General features: G+C 37.5%; 1 protein-coding gene across 1 annotated transcript in view; it reads left to right on the top strand.

Moving 5' to 3' along the window:
• SUPT16H (SPT16 homolog, facilitates chromatin remodeling subunit) overlaps positions 1–16,579 on the top strand; it is a 32,246-nt gene that overhangs the window by 7,525 nt on the left and 8,142 nt on the right. Inside the window, exons 2-21 of the mRNA XM_027843036.1 lie at positions 2,499–2,591; positions 2,901–3,071; positions 3,733–3,885; positions 4,551–4,697; positions 5,489–5,640; positions 6,020–6,192; positions 7,638–7,728; positions 8,590–8,663; positions 8,775–8,887; positions 10,064–10,129; positions 10,802–10,897; positions 10,985–11,100; positions 11,186–11,339; positions 13,253–13,380; positions 13,917–14,052; positions 14,170–14,296; positions 14,504–14,622; positions 15,059–15,184; positions 15,821–15,933; positions 16,458–16,533. Of these exons, the coding sequence (XP_027698837.1) occupies positions 2,499–2,591; positions 2,901–3,071; positions 3,733–3,885; positions 4,551–4,697; positions 5,489–5,640; positions 6,020–6,192; positions 7,638–7,728; positions 8,590–8,663; positions 8,775–8,887; positions 10,064–10,129; positions 10,802–10,897; positions 10,985–11,100; positions 11,186–11,339; positions 13,253–13,380; positions 13,917–14,052; positions 14,170–14,296; positions 14,504–14,622; positions 15,059–15,184; positions 15,821–15,933; positions 16,458–16,533 (2,424 nt within the window). The remainder of the gene's footprint in view (positions 1–2,498; positions 2,592–2,900; positions 3,072–3,732; positions 3,886–4,550; positions 4,698–5,488; positions 5,641–6,019; positions 6,193–7,637; positions 7,729–8,589; positions 8,664–8,774; positions 8,888–10,063; positions 10,130–10,801; positions 10,898–10,984; positions 11,101–11,185; positions 11,340–13,252; positions 13,381–13,916; positions 14,053–14,169; positions 14,297–14,503; positions 14,623–15,058; positions 15,185–15,820; positions 15,934–16,457; positions 16,534–16,579) is intronic.

Here is a 16,579-nt window from a genome sequence, read left to right as displayed (position 1 = left end):
TCCTCCTGAAAGAGATCCCCAAAGGAAAACTCCTAGGAGTATTGTAGCCAAATTCCAGAGTTCCCAGATCAAGGAGAAAATATTGCAAGCAGCCAGAAAGAAACAATTCAAGTATTGTGGAAACACAATCAGGATAACACAAGATTTAGCAGCTTCTACGCTAAGGGACTGGAGGGCTTGTAATATAATATTCCAGAGGTCAAAGGAGATAGGATTACAACCAAGAATCACCTACCCAGCAAAACTGAGCTTAATCCTTCAGGGGGAAAATGGACATTCATTGAAATAGAGGACTTCCAAGCATTCTTGCTGAAAAGACCAGACCTGAATAGAAAATTTCGCTTTCAGGTACAAGACTTAAGAGAAACATGAAGAGGTAAACGGGAAAGAGAAATCATAAGAGACTTATTAAGGTTGAACTGTTTACTGCATGGAAAGATGATATTTGTTACTCATGAGACCTTTGTTAGTCTTAGGGTAGTTGGAGGGAGAAAATTATATGGATAGATAGATGGCACAGAGTGAGTTGAAGATGAAGGGGTGATATCTGGAGAATAAAATTAAGGGGTGAGAGGATTATACTGGGAGAAGGAGAAAGGGAGAGATAGAATGGGGTAAATTATCTCACTTAAAACAGACAAGAAAAGGCTTTTACAGTGGAGGGGAAACGGGAAGGTGAGAGGGAATGAGTCAATCTTATTCTCATCAGATTTGACATGAGGAGGGAATAACATACACATTCAGTTGGGTATGGAAATCTGTCTTACCCTACAGGAAAATAGGGGAGGAATGGGACAAGAGAGCAGGGGGATGATAGAGGGGAGGGCAGATTGGGTGAGGGGATAATCAGAAGCAAGCAATTCTAAGGAGGGACAGGTCAAAAGAGAGAATTGAATAAATGGGGGGCGGGATAGGATGAAGGAAAATATACTTAGTTTTTCACAACATGACTACTATGGAAGTGTTTTGCATGACTATACATGTATAACCTATATGGAGTTGCTTGCCTTCTCAATGAGGGTGGGTGGGGAGGGAGAAAAATTGGAACCCAAAGTTTTAAAAACAAATGTTAAAAAAAAATCGTTTTCACATGCAACTGGGAAATTGGATCTACAGGAAATGGAAGGGGATAAGAGAAGGGGAGAGAAATAGAAGGAAGGGCAGATTAGGGGAAGAATTCAGAATGCATGCCATCTTGGGGTGGGGGAAGGGACAAGATGAGGAGAAAATTTGGAACTCAAATCTTGTAAAAGTGAATGTTGAAAACTAAAATTAATAATTTTTTTAAAAATAAAGGGAAAAAACAAAAAGAAAAATATAAAATAAAATAGATGGACTTAATTGTACTCCTGTGGCTTTTTTAAGTTGTCATTTATCTTGAAATTAAAGAGAATAAATCCTTACCTGGTGTATTTGACTTCGTTTTTTAGCTGTCTCCAAATTCCAAAAGAAGTTTCTCAAAAGAACTCAGTAATTAGCTGTCTTAGTGTTGTAAGCAGTAAGTGAAAACATTTTATTATCCACAAAGATACTGGATAATATAAAATATACAAGTATTAAGTATAGTACAATATTTATGAAAATCTTTCAAGATTTTTCTGCCTCCTATTTGCTAAGCACTGTGCTAGGTACCAGGGATGCAAAGAATGAAGCAATCCCTACTCAAGGAGCTAACAAGTACGCATATATAGAATAAATACAAAGTAGATTTGCAGTTGGAGGAATCAGAAAAGACTTCAGGTTGAAGGTAGTGTTGAGGCTGTAACTTGAGGAAGTGATGGATTCTATGAAGCAGGAGTAAGGAGACTTACTGGTCAATCTGAGAAATGTGGGACCAAAGCAAAACAGGTAAGTGGGAGATTTGAAGTAATGCAGTGTATCACAAGAATCTTTCCCTCCATTTTAGTTGTGTTTTGAAGTGGGGGTGGAGTGAATTAAACAGAGCAGAGGAGTGAGACAAGGGTTTATTTCATTTAAAAAAAAAGAAAAAATTATCCCATTAAAATTTTGTTAACTACTTTCTATTTTAGGTGCTACTTTTGTCATAAGCCAAGAAGTACTATAGAACTTTATGCCATTCAGCTCAGTTTCTCATTCAGTGCTTGATTTGTTTGCCACCTTATTCTCTAACCACTTTGGCAGCTAGGGGCTTCAGAATAAAGTAGAGTGGAATTGGGGAAATAGGATCTGAGACAGCTGTTGGTCAAGATGGTGGTTTTTTTTTTCTCTTCTATAGAATGGACACAGAGATAAGGGAAGGGGGTCTTAATAGCTCTGAAATCACTGGGTCTTCCCCTTATTTCAAGACGTTACCCAAGAGCTATGTTTGTAACAGGAGCTGAATAGATGCCCAAAATGGGGGAAGGGCGGGGGGTGGGGTGGGGAGGGATTGCTTCACGTCCTTGGTGTGGATAAATACCTCAGTTTGTATTCTTCTTTTGGCAATATGCAGTTGAAAAAAACTGAAGTGACCAAATACTCTGCTCTTTGTGTTTCAGAAAGGAGAGGATGAGTATGCCAACGTTGATGCCATTGTTGTTTCAGTAGGTGTTGATGAAGAGATTGTTTATGCCAAATCTACTGCCCTTCAGGTAACTAGGTGGAGCCATCAAAGGCAGGATTAACAGAGTTTGTAGCCCTAAGTACCACTGGCAGAACTAAAATTTAGGATGGAAGGGGGAAAACATAAGAAAGTATGGGGAGAGAGGAAGGGAAAGATAAAAATATCATCAAACCTGGTCTTGGGTGTTGCTTTTGACTCTTTTAGCCAAGGGTAGGAATAGGCAAATATCCCATGAGAGAACCATCCTAATCATAGTAAGATACAATTAACATTTTTATTGATTAAATTTTCCATTTCTGCCTATGAGTATCTTAACTTCTCTTCTCTTTTGCCATAGACATGGCTCTTTGGTTATGAGCTAACTGATACCATTATGGTGTTCTGTGATGACAAGATCCTCTTTATGGCCAGCAAGAAAAAAGTAGAGTTCTTGAAACAAATTGCCAACACCAAGGGTAATGAAAATGCAAATGGTGCTCCTGCCATTACACTGCTGGTTCGAGAAAAAGTAAGAAATTAAAAGAATTTGTTGCATACACTTAGATATTTAACATAGTGACAGTAATGCCAACCACAAAAAAAACCCTATAAGGATTTTGAAGGAATTCAAAGAGAGAGTGTTAGGATGTGGCATTAAATTCAGACTTTGATGAATATTTGGGAGAAAAGAAGGGCATCATTAAAGTTCTTTTCTTGGACTTTTAAACTCCTAAATCCACTAGCATTATGTACTTATTCTCCGTGGAAACTGGGTAGGGGTTTTTTGGTTTGTTTTAATCTATGTTTAATGTTAGTTACCATATATCTTTCTGGTTAACTAAATCATAACCATGGTATTCCCAATACTTCTAAATCTATTTTGTTGTTGTTTACATTTGAGGTCTTTTTGATGCCTTCCTACCCTTAATCATTTTCTTTCTTGAGCTATTATTCATTTATGCTTAGTGATAAACCAGCTTAGTCATAACTGTCATCAAGGAATGGGAGCCGTTATTTCCCTTTCCCTTTCAGTTTAGGTAAATCAAGCCTACTGTAGAGAAACTAATGCCGAGTCCAAGTTTGGCTTTGTGGTTTAGCTAAATGCTGCATTCATTATATCTAAGAACTGTTAGAGTGGTCTAATTCTTACATATTAATAATAAACATCACCTTCCTTTTGTTTTTGCTAGAATGAGAGTAACAAGGGCAACTTCGACAAAATGATTGAAGCCATTAAAGAGAGCAAGAGTGGCAAGAAGATCGGGGTATTCAGCAAAGACAAATTCCCTGGAGAGTTCATGAAGAGTTGGAATGACTGCCTTAACAGAGAGGGCTTTGAAAAAGTAAGAGAATTGATGAAGGAACCAGAAATGGTGGGGTTAAGAAGGCTGAAAATATGAGGATAGTCCCATAGTAGTTTAAGAGAAGTAAATTCATTCTCAAGGAGTAGAGTACTGTACTTCATATTTTATAGTTTCCAGGAAGTGATATACTTGCACTTTTTGGTCAGGATAAGATTAATATTCAAGGACCTCAAAATACCAGAAAATCCTTTTGACCAATAAATCAAGACAGTCTTCCTAAGGCTTACTTAACTTTAGGTAATTTGTTTTCTCTATTCCTCAACTTTTTTTTTAATATAGAGAGTCTATATATGTTTTATAGGCCATTTCTTTATATTTCCCTGGTATGATTTAGTAAAATGATTTTTTTCTGACCATTTTTTGGAAGTTTGTCCAGTCAGAGGAAACAGTATTTGTAACAACTGGTTACTCAAGAGAGTTAATGATTTTTTTCTTGTTACTACTAATACCTAGGTTAGATTCTTTAAACAAATATTTGAACATTTAATGTGTAAAAGGAGCTATGCTAGGTTCTGTGCTTTTAAGGCTCTTTCCAGTTCTAGATGTAAGATCAAAACACAGTCCCTATCCTCACAGATTTTATTATCTAGTTGTATCTCATTAATAGTTCTCTTATTTCAGGTTACATATTCCTTTATCCACAGATGGATATCAGTGCAGTTGTGGCATATACCATAGCTGTAAAAGAGGATGGAGAACTTACTCTGATGAAGAAAGCAGCTAATATCACCTCTGAAGTCTTCAACAAATTTTTCAAGGAAAGAGTCATGGAAATTGTTGATGCAGATGAGGTAACTGCAGGAGAGACACCACCTCAATTTTATTTTATTTTTTTAAGTAAATGGGGTGCAGCTAGGTGGCAAAGTAAATAGAGCACCAGCCCTGGAGTCAGGAGGACCTGAGTTCAAATCTGGCCTCAGCCACTTGATACTTACTAGCTCTGTGACCCTGGGCATGTCACTTAACCCCAATTGACTTGCAAAAACAAAACAAAATGAAATAAAGCAAATGACTAGTAAATCTTAAATAGTCAAAGAGGATATTTTGCTATAATTTTCTAAGAAAAGAGAAGTGCTTCCCCCCACCAATTCTTTCTCCTACCAGATCAGTCTTAAAATGATTTTATTTTGTCTATTGATACTGCTTAGAGGTTCCCTACTGCTGTAGAACAAAGTGAAATTCACTAAAATCATGTAACTCTAGGAGTAGAAGGGTGGTCATACATTTGTTTTGAATAGTAAAATTTCTTAAAATATAACTTTGGTCATTTGATAGTGATGTGACTCTTTCAAGAACAATTGCAAGTAGAAATCATAAATGAGAAAATATCTATTATTGAGCCTTTTTTTAAATATATCTTAATTCTAGATACTTAAATTGTATTTTCTTTTTTTCTTGAGTGTGTTTTTTTAAAAAAAAAAAAAAACCTTCCCAAGATTTAAGCCCATGACATGTTACAAGACTGCTATATTATTTTTTGAGATTTGTATGCCATTAGGTACCATATTGCCCCCACGTAATAAAGGATCAAATAAGAAGGATACCCCTATAATTGTTGCCTCCTTCCTGGATATATTCATAGAAAGTTCGTCACAGCAAATTAGCTGAGTCTGTGGAGAAGGCCATTGAAGAAAAGAAGTACCTGGCTGGAGCGGACCCTTCCACAGTAGAGATGTGTTATCCTCCCATCATCCAGAGTGGTGGCAACTATAATCTCAAGTTCAGTGTAGTTAGGTAAGCAGCTGTCTTTTCAAACACTGCCACTAGCAGCCTTAGACTCATCAGTACCCACATAACTGCAGCCATGAGCTAATTCCCCCCTTCTGAGGGAATTACAGTCCTTTCATTTCACAATGAACTACAGTATAAGTAGCTTCTTATCCCCATATTGCTGCATTCAGCAAATATATTCCAGTCAGTATATCTCCAGCTTCCCTAGAGCATTGTAAATTACACCAGCAGTTTCACAGTTGGTTTTTACCCTGTACTTTAGGCCACCATTCCACTTTGAGCAAGAACCAAGAAATATAATGACCTCATGTATTACATACTATGGGTACCAAATACTTTGCTGGCATTAATAGTATCATGGTTTTCTATCTTGGGTCTCAAGTGACAAGAACCACATGCATTTTGGGGCCATCACCTGTGCCATGGGTATTCGCTTCAAATCCTACTGCTCCAATCTCGTACGAACCCTGATGGTAGATCCTCCCCAGGAAGTCCAGGAGAATTACAACTTTCTGCTCCAGCTACAGGAAGAGCTGCTGAAGGAACTGAGACATGGTAAGGTTTCTGCAAAAGATAGGTTAAGAATAAATGTACAAAAACATGGGCTGTGTCTTTTCTGCATATCCTTAAGTCTGCTATACAGACTGGTTTCTGGTTTTAATTTTTGGGAGAGGGGGGAGCACATTTAAAATACTTGTAAATCTATTTTGTGAATAATTAGAAGATTTTTTCGTATTTTTAGGAATAGCACATTTTGATATATATCTCACATTAATTCCTATCTTCTAATTTCCTCAAAATTAAATGTTTCGTTCCCAGAAAACCATTTTCTTTTTCCCTTAACTGGTTTTCTGCTGACCTGAAATTTTAAATCTATCCTGTAAATACTACTTTTCTCTTTGTTTCACATTATTCTAATGGAAATTCGGGAAGCTACGATATTGGAAGGATTTGTACATAGAGAGAAATGGAGCATTTATAGGAGAGAGTCTAAATTCTCCTGTTCATTTTTGAAACAAATCAGAATGGATCTAAGACTGACCTGGATGCTATTATAATTCAGAAAGTAGCTACTTGATGACTAGACCTGCGATTATCCACCTGCTCTAGTTTTTTGTTCACCTGTTATTACAAAAGCCTCCTGACTTCACTCTTCTAAGATGGACTTTGAGAAAACCTTAGCAAAGACCTTGTTATTGTTCTTTAGTCATGTCTGACTCTCTATTACCCCAATTGGGGTTTTCTTGGCAAAGGTACTGGAGTAATACACCATTTCTTTCTCCGGCTCATTTTATAGATGAGCAAACTGAACAAACAGGGTTAAGTGATTAACCCAGGGTCACACAGATAGTAAGTTTCTGGAACTAGATTTAAACTTCCTAATTCCAGGCCTGGCAGTGGATAGCACTGTACCACCTAGCGGTCTGCCAGTAAAGACCATGATCATAGCTTAAACTATGTCTTGGTTCATCATTTCATTAAGCTGACTAGAGAACATTCAGATTTGAAATGTTCATTCACAACCTAGATAAGGTAGGAAAAGGGGAGGCTCTGTTGTCCTGGTTGTAAAAATATTACTTTGAAATATTTCAGACTTTATGGTTTAGTATGCTATTTTCCAGCTCCCACTAGCCCAACTCAAATTTGGTCTTCCTCTTAGAGGTTGAAAAGTAGATAAAACAAAATTTGCTGTGTGAGGTTTTATACTTTTTTGAAAGTTAATTTTTGAAGTCAGATGGAAACGTGGTTAGGACAGCTTTGAAAGTTCCACACTGAAGTTATTATATACATAAACGGAAGAGATTTCTAGTTTCGTGTACAATCCTCTTTCTCTTTTATGCTTTATATATGGAAATACTCAATTTATTTGATGTTTGTTGGGTACGGAACTGTTTTTTAATTGTAACTTTTTTATTTTTGAATTTTTGAATTTTTGAATTTTTGAAATTTTTGAAAGACTCATTCTTAGACTTCCCTCCTCACACTCACTCTGACTATAGGTATGAAGCTATGTGAAGTATACAATGCTGTCATGGATATGGTCAAGAAACAAAAACCAGACCTGCTCAACAAAATCACCAAAAATCTTGGGTAAGGGATTCTCTAAGACACAAATATAATTTTGAATTAAAGCTCTTCTGTGGGCAGTAACTAATAGAATCATCCTTCTAGGTCAATTTATGACTAGCAGAAATAATTTCAGGGGGCCCTTCACACTGTATTCTAAGCAGTACCCTGTAGAAAATATTCAGTTAAGTTCTACTTTTGAAAAATTCTAGGCAATCTTCTTAGATGAAAGCCATTCCAGGGTACATACTTGTTCTTCCTGGGCCTCTGAAAGATGAGAAGAAATGTGTCAGGCTGTACCAAGTGCTGGCTCAGTTGGCTGCCAGGGCTTGAAAATCCAGTTACCAGCTTGTCACAACTGGATCGTGTGGCCTAGTTATGGGTGAGTGAAGTGGAGCTTAGCCTACCTTCATGGCCATTCTAGTAGCGTACCCCTAACAGTTTCTGAGAGCCAAATTGGGTGTGGGTGTGGGTGTATGTGGGTGTAACAGAAAGAGTTCCTGGCTTTGATTTTTGGACTAGTGTAGTAAAACTTAAATGTTTGAAAAGATGGGCACTGGGAAGCAAAAATGGGAAGGGCTTGATTACAGGGGTAGAAAAGGTACCTAATTTAGGTTTTTATATATATTTTGCAATCACTGGACTAAATATGAAGAGCCTAAAGGCTATGAACCCTAATCCCACTTCATAAGTGATTGACCAGTGTGGACAAATCACATGATGTTTGTGACTCCTTCCCTATCTGTAGAAAAACTAAGGATAATATTTTGTTAGTACCCATATCATGGAAGAGTTGTGAGAGCTAAGTCATGCCCTTTGTATTTTGCCAAATATTCCATATTTAGATTCAGCTTGTGTAGAATTCTGACTTGACTTCTTTTATAGGTTTGCAATGGGAATTGAATTTCGTGAAGGATCCTTGGTAATCAATAGTAAAAATCAGTACAAGTTGAAAAAAGGTGAGGCAGTGCAAGATGGTGGTTCTTTCTAAACGTGTCTTCCTTTGTCCCATCTCCCCTGTTCTCAATAAAATTTTTGTTCTTCATTTATCCCCATTTTTGCTCTTCTAGGAATGGTTTTTAGCATCAATATGGGATTCTCAGATCTGACTAACAAGGAAGGAAAGAAACCAGAAGAAAAAACCTATGCCCTCTTCATTGGTGACACAGTTCTTGTTGATGAGGTAGGTGTTAACCATTTAAGCCACTGGTATTCTGCAACTTTAGAAGTAAATTTCATAGTTAGGTCTTTGTGATGGGTGAAATCTGAAATAACTGAAGAAACAAAGGTGGTTCAGGCTTCTAGATTTATTAAACAATGCATAGCAATTGTATAACAGGTCAGGACCTGACCTCCTCAACTTGGTACTGAACCCCAAATACAGATATTTTTATGCATTAAAAGAAAACAGTTAACAAGATATAAACCAGGATACAAGGTTAGGTAATCTGATTTCTAATTGGAGGAAAGATTAGGGACTTTCTAAGCTGCAAGGGAGAGAATTAACAGGTACAATTCCTTGAAATCAGAAAAAGAGGTGTTCCATTCTCCTCTGCCTGTCCCCAACTGTCTGTATTCAGTTAAAGGAACAAGGAAACAGTAACTTAACCAGTATGGGACCAGTTTTCAGGTATGACATATGGGTTGCTTGAAATATATAATTGTGAAAAAACTCTTTGCATCAGTCTTTGGATCTGACTGGGCTTCTGGTTAACATGACCTAGGTCCTTAGTTAAATGTCTCTGAGCAACAGGTAGAGGTGGTCCAGCTTCCCAGCCACACAGGGCTAGGTTCAAACAAGGCAATAAAGTTTTCTCACAATTCCCATAATTAAATAGTTTTCTCACAAGACAGAAATTGGACTAGACCTATCATTGAATGAATAGAAAGTGAGGGAACTGAGCTAGATCCAGAATTGAGTCACAGGATAGACTTAGTGTGGTTCACACAATTATCTCATTTTTCACATTATATTAACTTGTTTTAGTGACCTGAATGATAATCATTGTCTGAGAAAGAATTGTTAGGTCAGCATTCAAGGAAAAATGTTTGTAACTTAGATCAAAGAATTGAATCAATATTGAATAGATTAGCTTTAGGGCCATACTGCTTACGATAATTAATTCCACCAGCATTTATTAAGCACCTGTGGTGTACTAGGTACTATGAATACATAGACACAAACATGACTCCTGCCCTAATGAGCTTGTATTCTTGGTAATCCATATCTAGAAAATGAAAACTAATATTCCTTAAATATTGATTGACATCACTCAGTACAAAGTATTACCGTGCAAAGTCTGAGGAAGAAAAGTTGTCATTACCTCTGGCAATGTCCAGCTCCTACTCTTTGTCCTAGGATGGTCCAGCTGTTGTTCTTACTTCTGTCAAGAAGAAAGTGAAGAATGTGGGCATCTTCTTAAAGGTGAGAAAGAAGAGGGAAATTGTCATACGTATTTTTTCAGTACTATTATCACATCAAGAAGCCATATGCTTGCGGTCCACTTCAAGTTTTTTATTCATAAGAGGTGGAGTGTGTGACCTATTGTCTATTCACAAATAGGAATTTTTTTAAAAATAGCAATACAAAAAACAGTCCCCTCCTTTCTCCTCCCAGAGTAACCTATTTAACAAACTTTATTCTTAAATTTAAAGAATAGTTATGATACTGGTCAGTTTTGTTCAATTCAATGAAAATATTGGTACTTAAAAGACAAAAACTCTTTAAGATCCGTGAGATTTGATTGAATCAAGTCATAACTTAATTCTCACTCCAGGGTTACATTATTGATAATGGCACTCTACTCCAGTTTGACCAGTTTTGTGGAGATAGGCAAATCCAAACATTACTTACTAAGTATTTGACCATATAATTAGACATTTCTAGTGGTTAAGTGCTACAGATTTGCTATTCACATAATTAGATAAAACATTTTTGATAAAAATCTCAAGCAGATTGTATTTGCCCATAAACCATATGTTCGATGCGCAGGGCATAGGAAGAAGAACAAGGTATATAAGTTTAGGAGCTATTTTGTTTAAAAACATTCTGATGTGGGAAAACTCAATTCTTGCATGTATTTATTTTTTACCACAGAATGAGGATGAAGAAGAAGAGGAAGAAGAGAAAGATGAGGCTGAGGACCTTTTGGGACGAGGTTCAAGAGCGGCTTTGCTCACAGAGAGAACACGAGTAGGTCCCCTGCTTTATAAATTATTCACATCTTTGTCTATGGATGTTTTACATGTTTTCATAACTTAGGTTTATTCCTTTCCTTAGAATGAGATGACTGCAGAGGAGAAGAGGAGAGCGCATCAGAAGGAATTGGCCACACAACTCAATGAGGAAGCCAAAAGGCGTTTAACAGAGCAGAAAGGAGAACAGCAGATTCAGAAGTAAGGGTTGTTGATGACTGTAGAGGGATTGAGCCCTAAGACTTCTGAAGTCTCTCGTTGTTCACTTTTATTGTTCCTATTCTAGAGCTCGAAAATCTAATGTATCCTACAAGAACCCTTCTCTGATGCCTAAGGAACCACATATCCGTGAAATGAAGATTTATATTGATAAGAAATATGAGACTGTAATAATGCCTGTGTTTGGCATTGCAACACCCTTCCACATTGCCACAATCAAGGTAATTAACTAAAACAAAATACTAGACCAGGTTTCATTTAAAAATCTTTATAGACCATTGTCTCTACTCATTATAACTATGTTGTTTCACATTATCCTTTGTAGCCCTACCCTTCTTTAATGCACTTTTCTGGATTTATTCACTATCTACTTTTTACTCCTATTATTCTTTGTTTTCCTCCCCATTTTCACTTCCTAGAAAAATGAATGTTTCAGATTAATCTATTTGGCAACAGATATGTCTGCCTGGTTTTTCCTAGGACTTCAGCAAAAGATGTTTCACCTGTGTTTTTGTTAAACATTGAGGGTTTAATTCACTCTTAATACAATAAGCTATGCAATGATAAATACTGGATCTTTTACACTTAGAGACAAAGAGGGCTGGAGATAAATGTTACTTAAGGTAGAGTGACCCAAAAAGGCTTTTCTGATTGGGGAGAGAAATTAAGATATGGTCATTGCCTTCAGAATTGATTCAGAGTTTAGTAGTAGAATATGACAAGGCTAAAAATGTAGAGTCTTATGTTGTGAAGAACTGTATATATGAAGTTCAATTTGAACTTTAATTCTGTGGGACAGAGGAAACCTTTAAAGAACATAGTGATATTACCAGATCTATGCCTAAGGAAGACTAGTCTGGCGATGATGTAAATGATCAGTTGAAGGGTAGAGTGATTAAGAGTCTGAAGACATGTTGGGAGACTACTGCAGTAGTCTAGGTAGGTGATGTTGGTGACACAGGCAGAAATAGTAATCATCAGGTGAATAGGGTTTTGGAGAGCCAATTCTTTATTATAACATGAAGATGAATTGGGCGTGATAGCAAGTGCCTGTAATCCTGGCTATCAAGGAGGCTGCAGCTGGTGGATCTCTTGAGCTCAGTAAGTCTTAGCTGCAGTGGGCTAAACAGATTTCTGCACTAAAGCTGGCCACCAGTGTGATGACCTTCTGGTATCTGGGGCCACCAGCTTGTAAAGATGGGTAAACCTGTCCACATCAGAAACTGCACAGGTCAAGGCACTCATGCCAATCAGTAGTGGAAGTGGGGCTGTGGGTGACTGCTGCACTTGTAGCCTAGTGTGACATAGGGAGACAGCCTCCAAAAAAAAGAAAAACGGCCCTTGGTTCTCAAATGTTACACCAATAATACATAAGATCTGGTAAGCTTTAAAGGCTTCAGGGAGTGTTGGGGACCATTAACCTAGCTAAATTCAGAGAGTTCATCACCAGCTCTTGCTAATGATACATTGAGGGAGGAGAGTGCAATGCATAACTCATGTTTGGAAGAAGTTGTCTGAGTGATAGAATCACAAATCTTTTGATATATTACAGAGTTTAAGGTAACAGCAAGACATATAGGTGGAGATGGGTCTCTGGGCAATGAGAAATGTGAATTTAAAGTTCAGGGAGAGCAGTCAGGACTAAGATTGGGGATTCGTCTATATAAAAGTAATCATTGAAAACAAGGGAGTAAATGAGATTCCCAAAGGAGAGTTCCTCTTGTGTAGAGAGAAGAGAAAAGAACCAGAGCCCACAATCTTGAGGAACACACACTTTAAGAATCTGAGAAAGGACATTACCAATGAGAGATTTTTTTTAAATGGTACCTTAGTAAAATAGAAGAGCCAGAAGAAGAGGAGGTAACTAACAGTATTGGATGCTGCAGTGAAATGAAGGATGAAAATTAAAGAAAGATCATTGGACTTCAGGATTTTAAGATTATTAGTGACCTGTGAAAGATTTTTTTAAACTGGTTGAACTAAAAGCCAGATTACAAGGGTATTGAGAAAGTAGCTGGAGTGAGTATATGCAACTTTTTCAAGAAATTTGGCCAGGGAAAGGAGAAGCAGAGTAATGTCTAGATGGAAAAGAAATCTTTTTTGTATGGTTTTTGTCTTCCCTTTCTTTGACTAGAATATCAGTATGTCTGTGGAAGGAGACTACACCTACTTGCGAATCAACTTTTATTGCCCAGGCAGTGCTCTGGGCAGAAATGAAGGCAACATTTTCCCTAATCCAGAGGCTACATTTGTCAAGGAAATGTGAGTCCCAGGATACCACTTATCCCACAATTCCTACTGGCTGAAGTGTGATCCCTCTATCCTGAGTTCCTCTTTCTCTCGCAGACTCACTGTGTCTCCTTCTGCCAGATTCATTTAGGATCATTGTATGGTGTTCCTGGGAAAAGGCAGACATGTAATCAGTATGGTTATAAACTCTTACTACTTACTAAAGAGAAGTTAAATCCCAAATCCCTCCTCCAAATGAATTGGTGGCTGTCAAGATAGATTCTTTCCTTGTCTGAGATATGATGGGATAAATTTGGAGTATTTATTTGGCTTCAAGGGGAAAAGTTAATCATATCTTCCTTTTGATTAGATTAACCATTTACAGATCCATCCCTTTTGAAGAGCAAAAGAAATATATAGTATGACCTTGCTCATCATCCTCTCTTCAATATAATTCTTTCTCCCCTTGACATTAAACTAAACATATAGGTCCTGAGTATAGTGATAGGAGGGTTCATTAACCCAATAAGCAATTCCTTCTGTAACATTTGTTTTCCCTTCTACCAAAGCACGTATCGAGCTTCAAATATGAAGGCACCTGGAGAACAGACAGTACCAGCTTTAAATCTTCAAAATGCTTTTCGAATTATAAAAGAAGTTCAAAAACGTTATAAGACTCGGGAAGCAGAAGAAAAAGAAAAAGAGGTGAGCCTTGGGGGTGCTTGACTGGGGCAGAACATACGCGTAGAAAAAGGACGCACAGATTACTTCATAGAGATATTTGGGAATGTAATTGCATTCCCATTCATTCTATTTCTTCAGGGTATTGTGAAACAAGACTCACTAGTTATCAATCTTAACCGGAGTAATCCTAAGCTGAAGGATCTGTACATCCGACCCAACATTGCCCAAAAGAGAATGCAAGGCTCCCTTGAAGCTCATGTTAATGGTAAGGTATTCTTCTGAATCAGTGCCAGGGGTATAAAAGCTGAGAAGTAAAATGAAAGGGAAATTCTGTAGTGTTTATGTAATTTATAATATACTACAGAGGGAAAAAAATCAACAGTTTGTTTCCATTCCAGTTTTTCTGAAGCATTGCAGGCTTCTACTTAACTTGATAGTGTTATTAGGCACTCAGTTTCTTTATTCCACCCAGGTTTTCGTTTCACATCAGTTCGAGGAGACAAAGTGGATATTCTCTATAATAACATTAAGCATGCCTTGTTCCAGCCATGTGATGGGGAAATGATCATTGTCCTGCACTTTCACCTCAAGGTATGCCATTGGGGAGAGGGGGACGGGAGAAGGGTCTGGACAGGTCTTTATTTCTCTGGTATCTGAATATAGTAGGGCTCTTTTTTTCCCCTCTTTCTATCTGTGAAATCTGAATTCTGCGCTCTCTTCAACTTTTGCGTAGTGTGTCCACCTCCCCCAAGACCTATTACTCTTACATATGTTTATGGTCCCCTCTAGAAATCCATTCCAGTAGATAGGTAAAATATTGCTCTTTGTTCACAAAAATGAATTGCATCTAATGTCTTCAGTCATCTAATCCTCTTAACAGGTGTGATGTGGAAGTGCTTTAATAGGACCAGTGCTACTTCCATTATAGAGATAATTATTTTTCCAACCCTGTATATTGTCTTTTTTTGCTGTTGTGTAGCCTGAGTTTTCTGACTTCTACTTTATGTTTTCTGTTTCTTGCTGCCAGAATGCCATCATGTTTGGGAAAAAGCGGCACACCGATGTGCAGTTCTACACTGAAGTGGGAGAAATCACCACTGACTTGGGAAAACACCAGCATATGCATGACCGAGATGACCTGTATGCTGAGCAGGCCAGTAAAATTCTGTATCTGATTTGAGGGGAAGATAGGATAAGATCTGAACTCTTTGGTTGCCAGTGCCTTGGAGTAATACATTAATGACATTCTGAGCCTATTTGAAGTAGAGCTCAGTGGCTAGCAAAGAGGCAGTACTAAAATTGTAATCTCATGCACATTGAACACAAGACGGTTTTCAGTGTGTTTAACATATGTCACATTTGAGCTTCACAACAGCTCTGTGAGTGAGGTATTGTTGTTCCCATTTTACAAGTGAAGAGATGGGCTCAGAAATGTTAAGTGGCTGGTAGATACATGGTTACATAGCTAAAAAATTTCAAAGGCAGGATTTGGGCCTGGCTTTTAAGTGTAGCCCTCAGTCCCTTGTATTATATAACCTGCTGTTTTATTGATAAATCAATGGGTAAAATACTAGTCCACAGATTCCAGTATTTTCCATCATTGCTATTGTAACACTGAACAAACTGTTCAACTTCATAGCACTTCATTTTCCCCCATAGCTCCAGAAATATCCAGGATATAAATAGCGAGAGCTGATGTTAAAGATACATATGATAATTACTTTGGAAGAGAATATTATATTTAAAAATCAAATTGGTGTTTTTAGTTATTATTTTTCTTTTTCTGCAGATGGAAAGAGAGATGAGGCACAAGCTGAAAACAGCCTTTAAAAACTTCATTGAAAAGGTTGAGGCCCTAACCAAGGAGGAGCTGGAGTTTGAAGTGCCTTTTAGGGACTTGGGGTAAAATATTTCATATTAGCCTAGTGTCCTGCAGACCTGACTTCTAGCTATAGAAATAAGAAAAAATTGAAGACCCCCTCCATTAATGTCACTATGATATATTATGCATTCTCATCCTGATACTGTAAAACTTTGGTTCAAGAACTGGCTCTGTTACTTATGCTTGGACCTTAGGCAAGTTACTTCACCTCTAGCTCTGTTTCCTCATTTGTAAAAGGAGGGGAATGGACAAGTTGTAGCTCTACGATCCTTTTCAGATATCAGCGTTCTGTAATTCTTTAAACTTCTTTGAATATGACATTTCACATGCAAAGGTGAGGGAATGGGGAGGTAGGTAGAACGTAGATTGAAATGCATCTTTGGCACTGGAAGATGAGAATCCCGAATGAGCATGATGGAACTTGAGTTTCGAAATTTGGAATGGGAAGGAAAAGTATATCTATTATGGGATTAACACCTACTGGCTTTGGTCTTCTGATCTTGGTCTGCACAGAGTGTGAATTTATTTTCTCACTTCTTTCCAGATTTAATGGAGCCCCTTACAGAAGCACCTGCCTGCTACAGCCCACTAGTAGTGCACTGGTGAATGCTACAGAATGGGTGAGTATCTCTTTATTAATGTTTGCATCGAGAAGGAAATAGTTTT

This window comes from Vombatus ursinus, unplaced genomic scaffold (genome assembly GCF_900497805.2).
Source record: "Vombatus ursinus unplaced genomic scaffold, bare-nosed wombat genome assembly UNPS02014894.1, whole genome shotgun sequence".
NCBI lineage: Eukaryota > Metazoa > Chordata > Mammalia > Diprotodontia > Vombatidae > Vombatus > Vombatus ursinus.
Note: the sequence above shows the minus strand (reverse complement) of the source record. Positions and strands in the feature narration are given on the sequence as shown.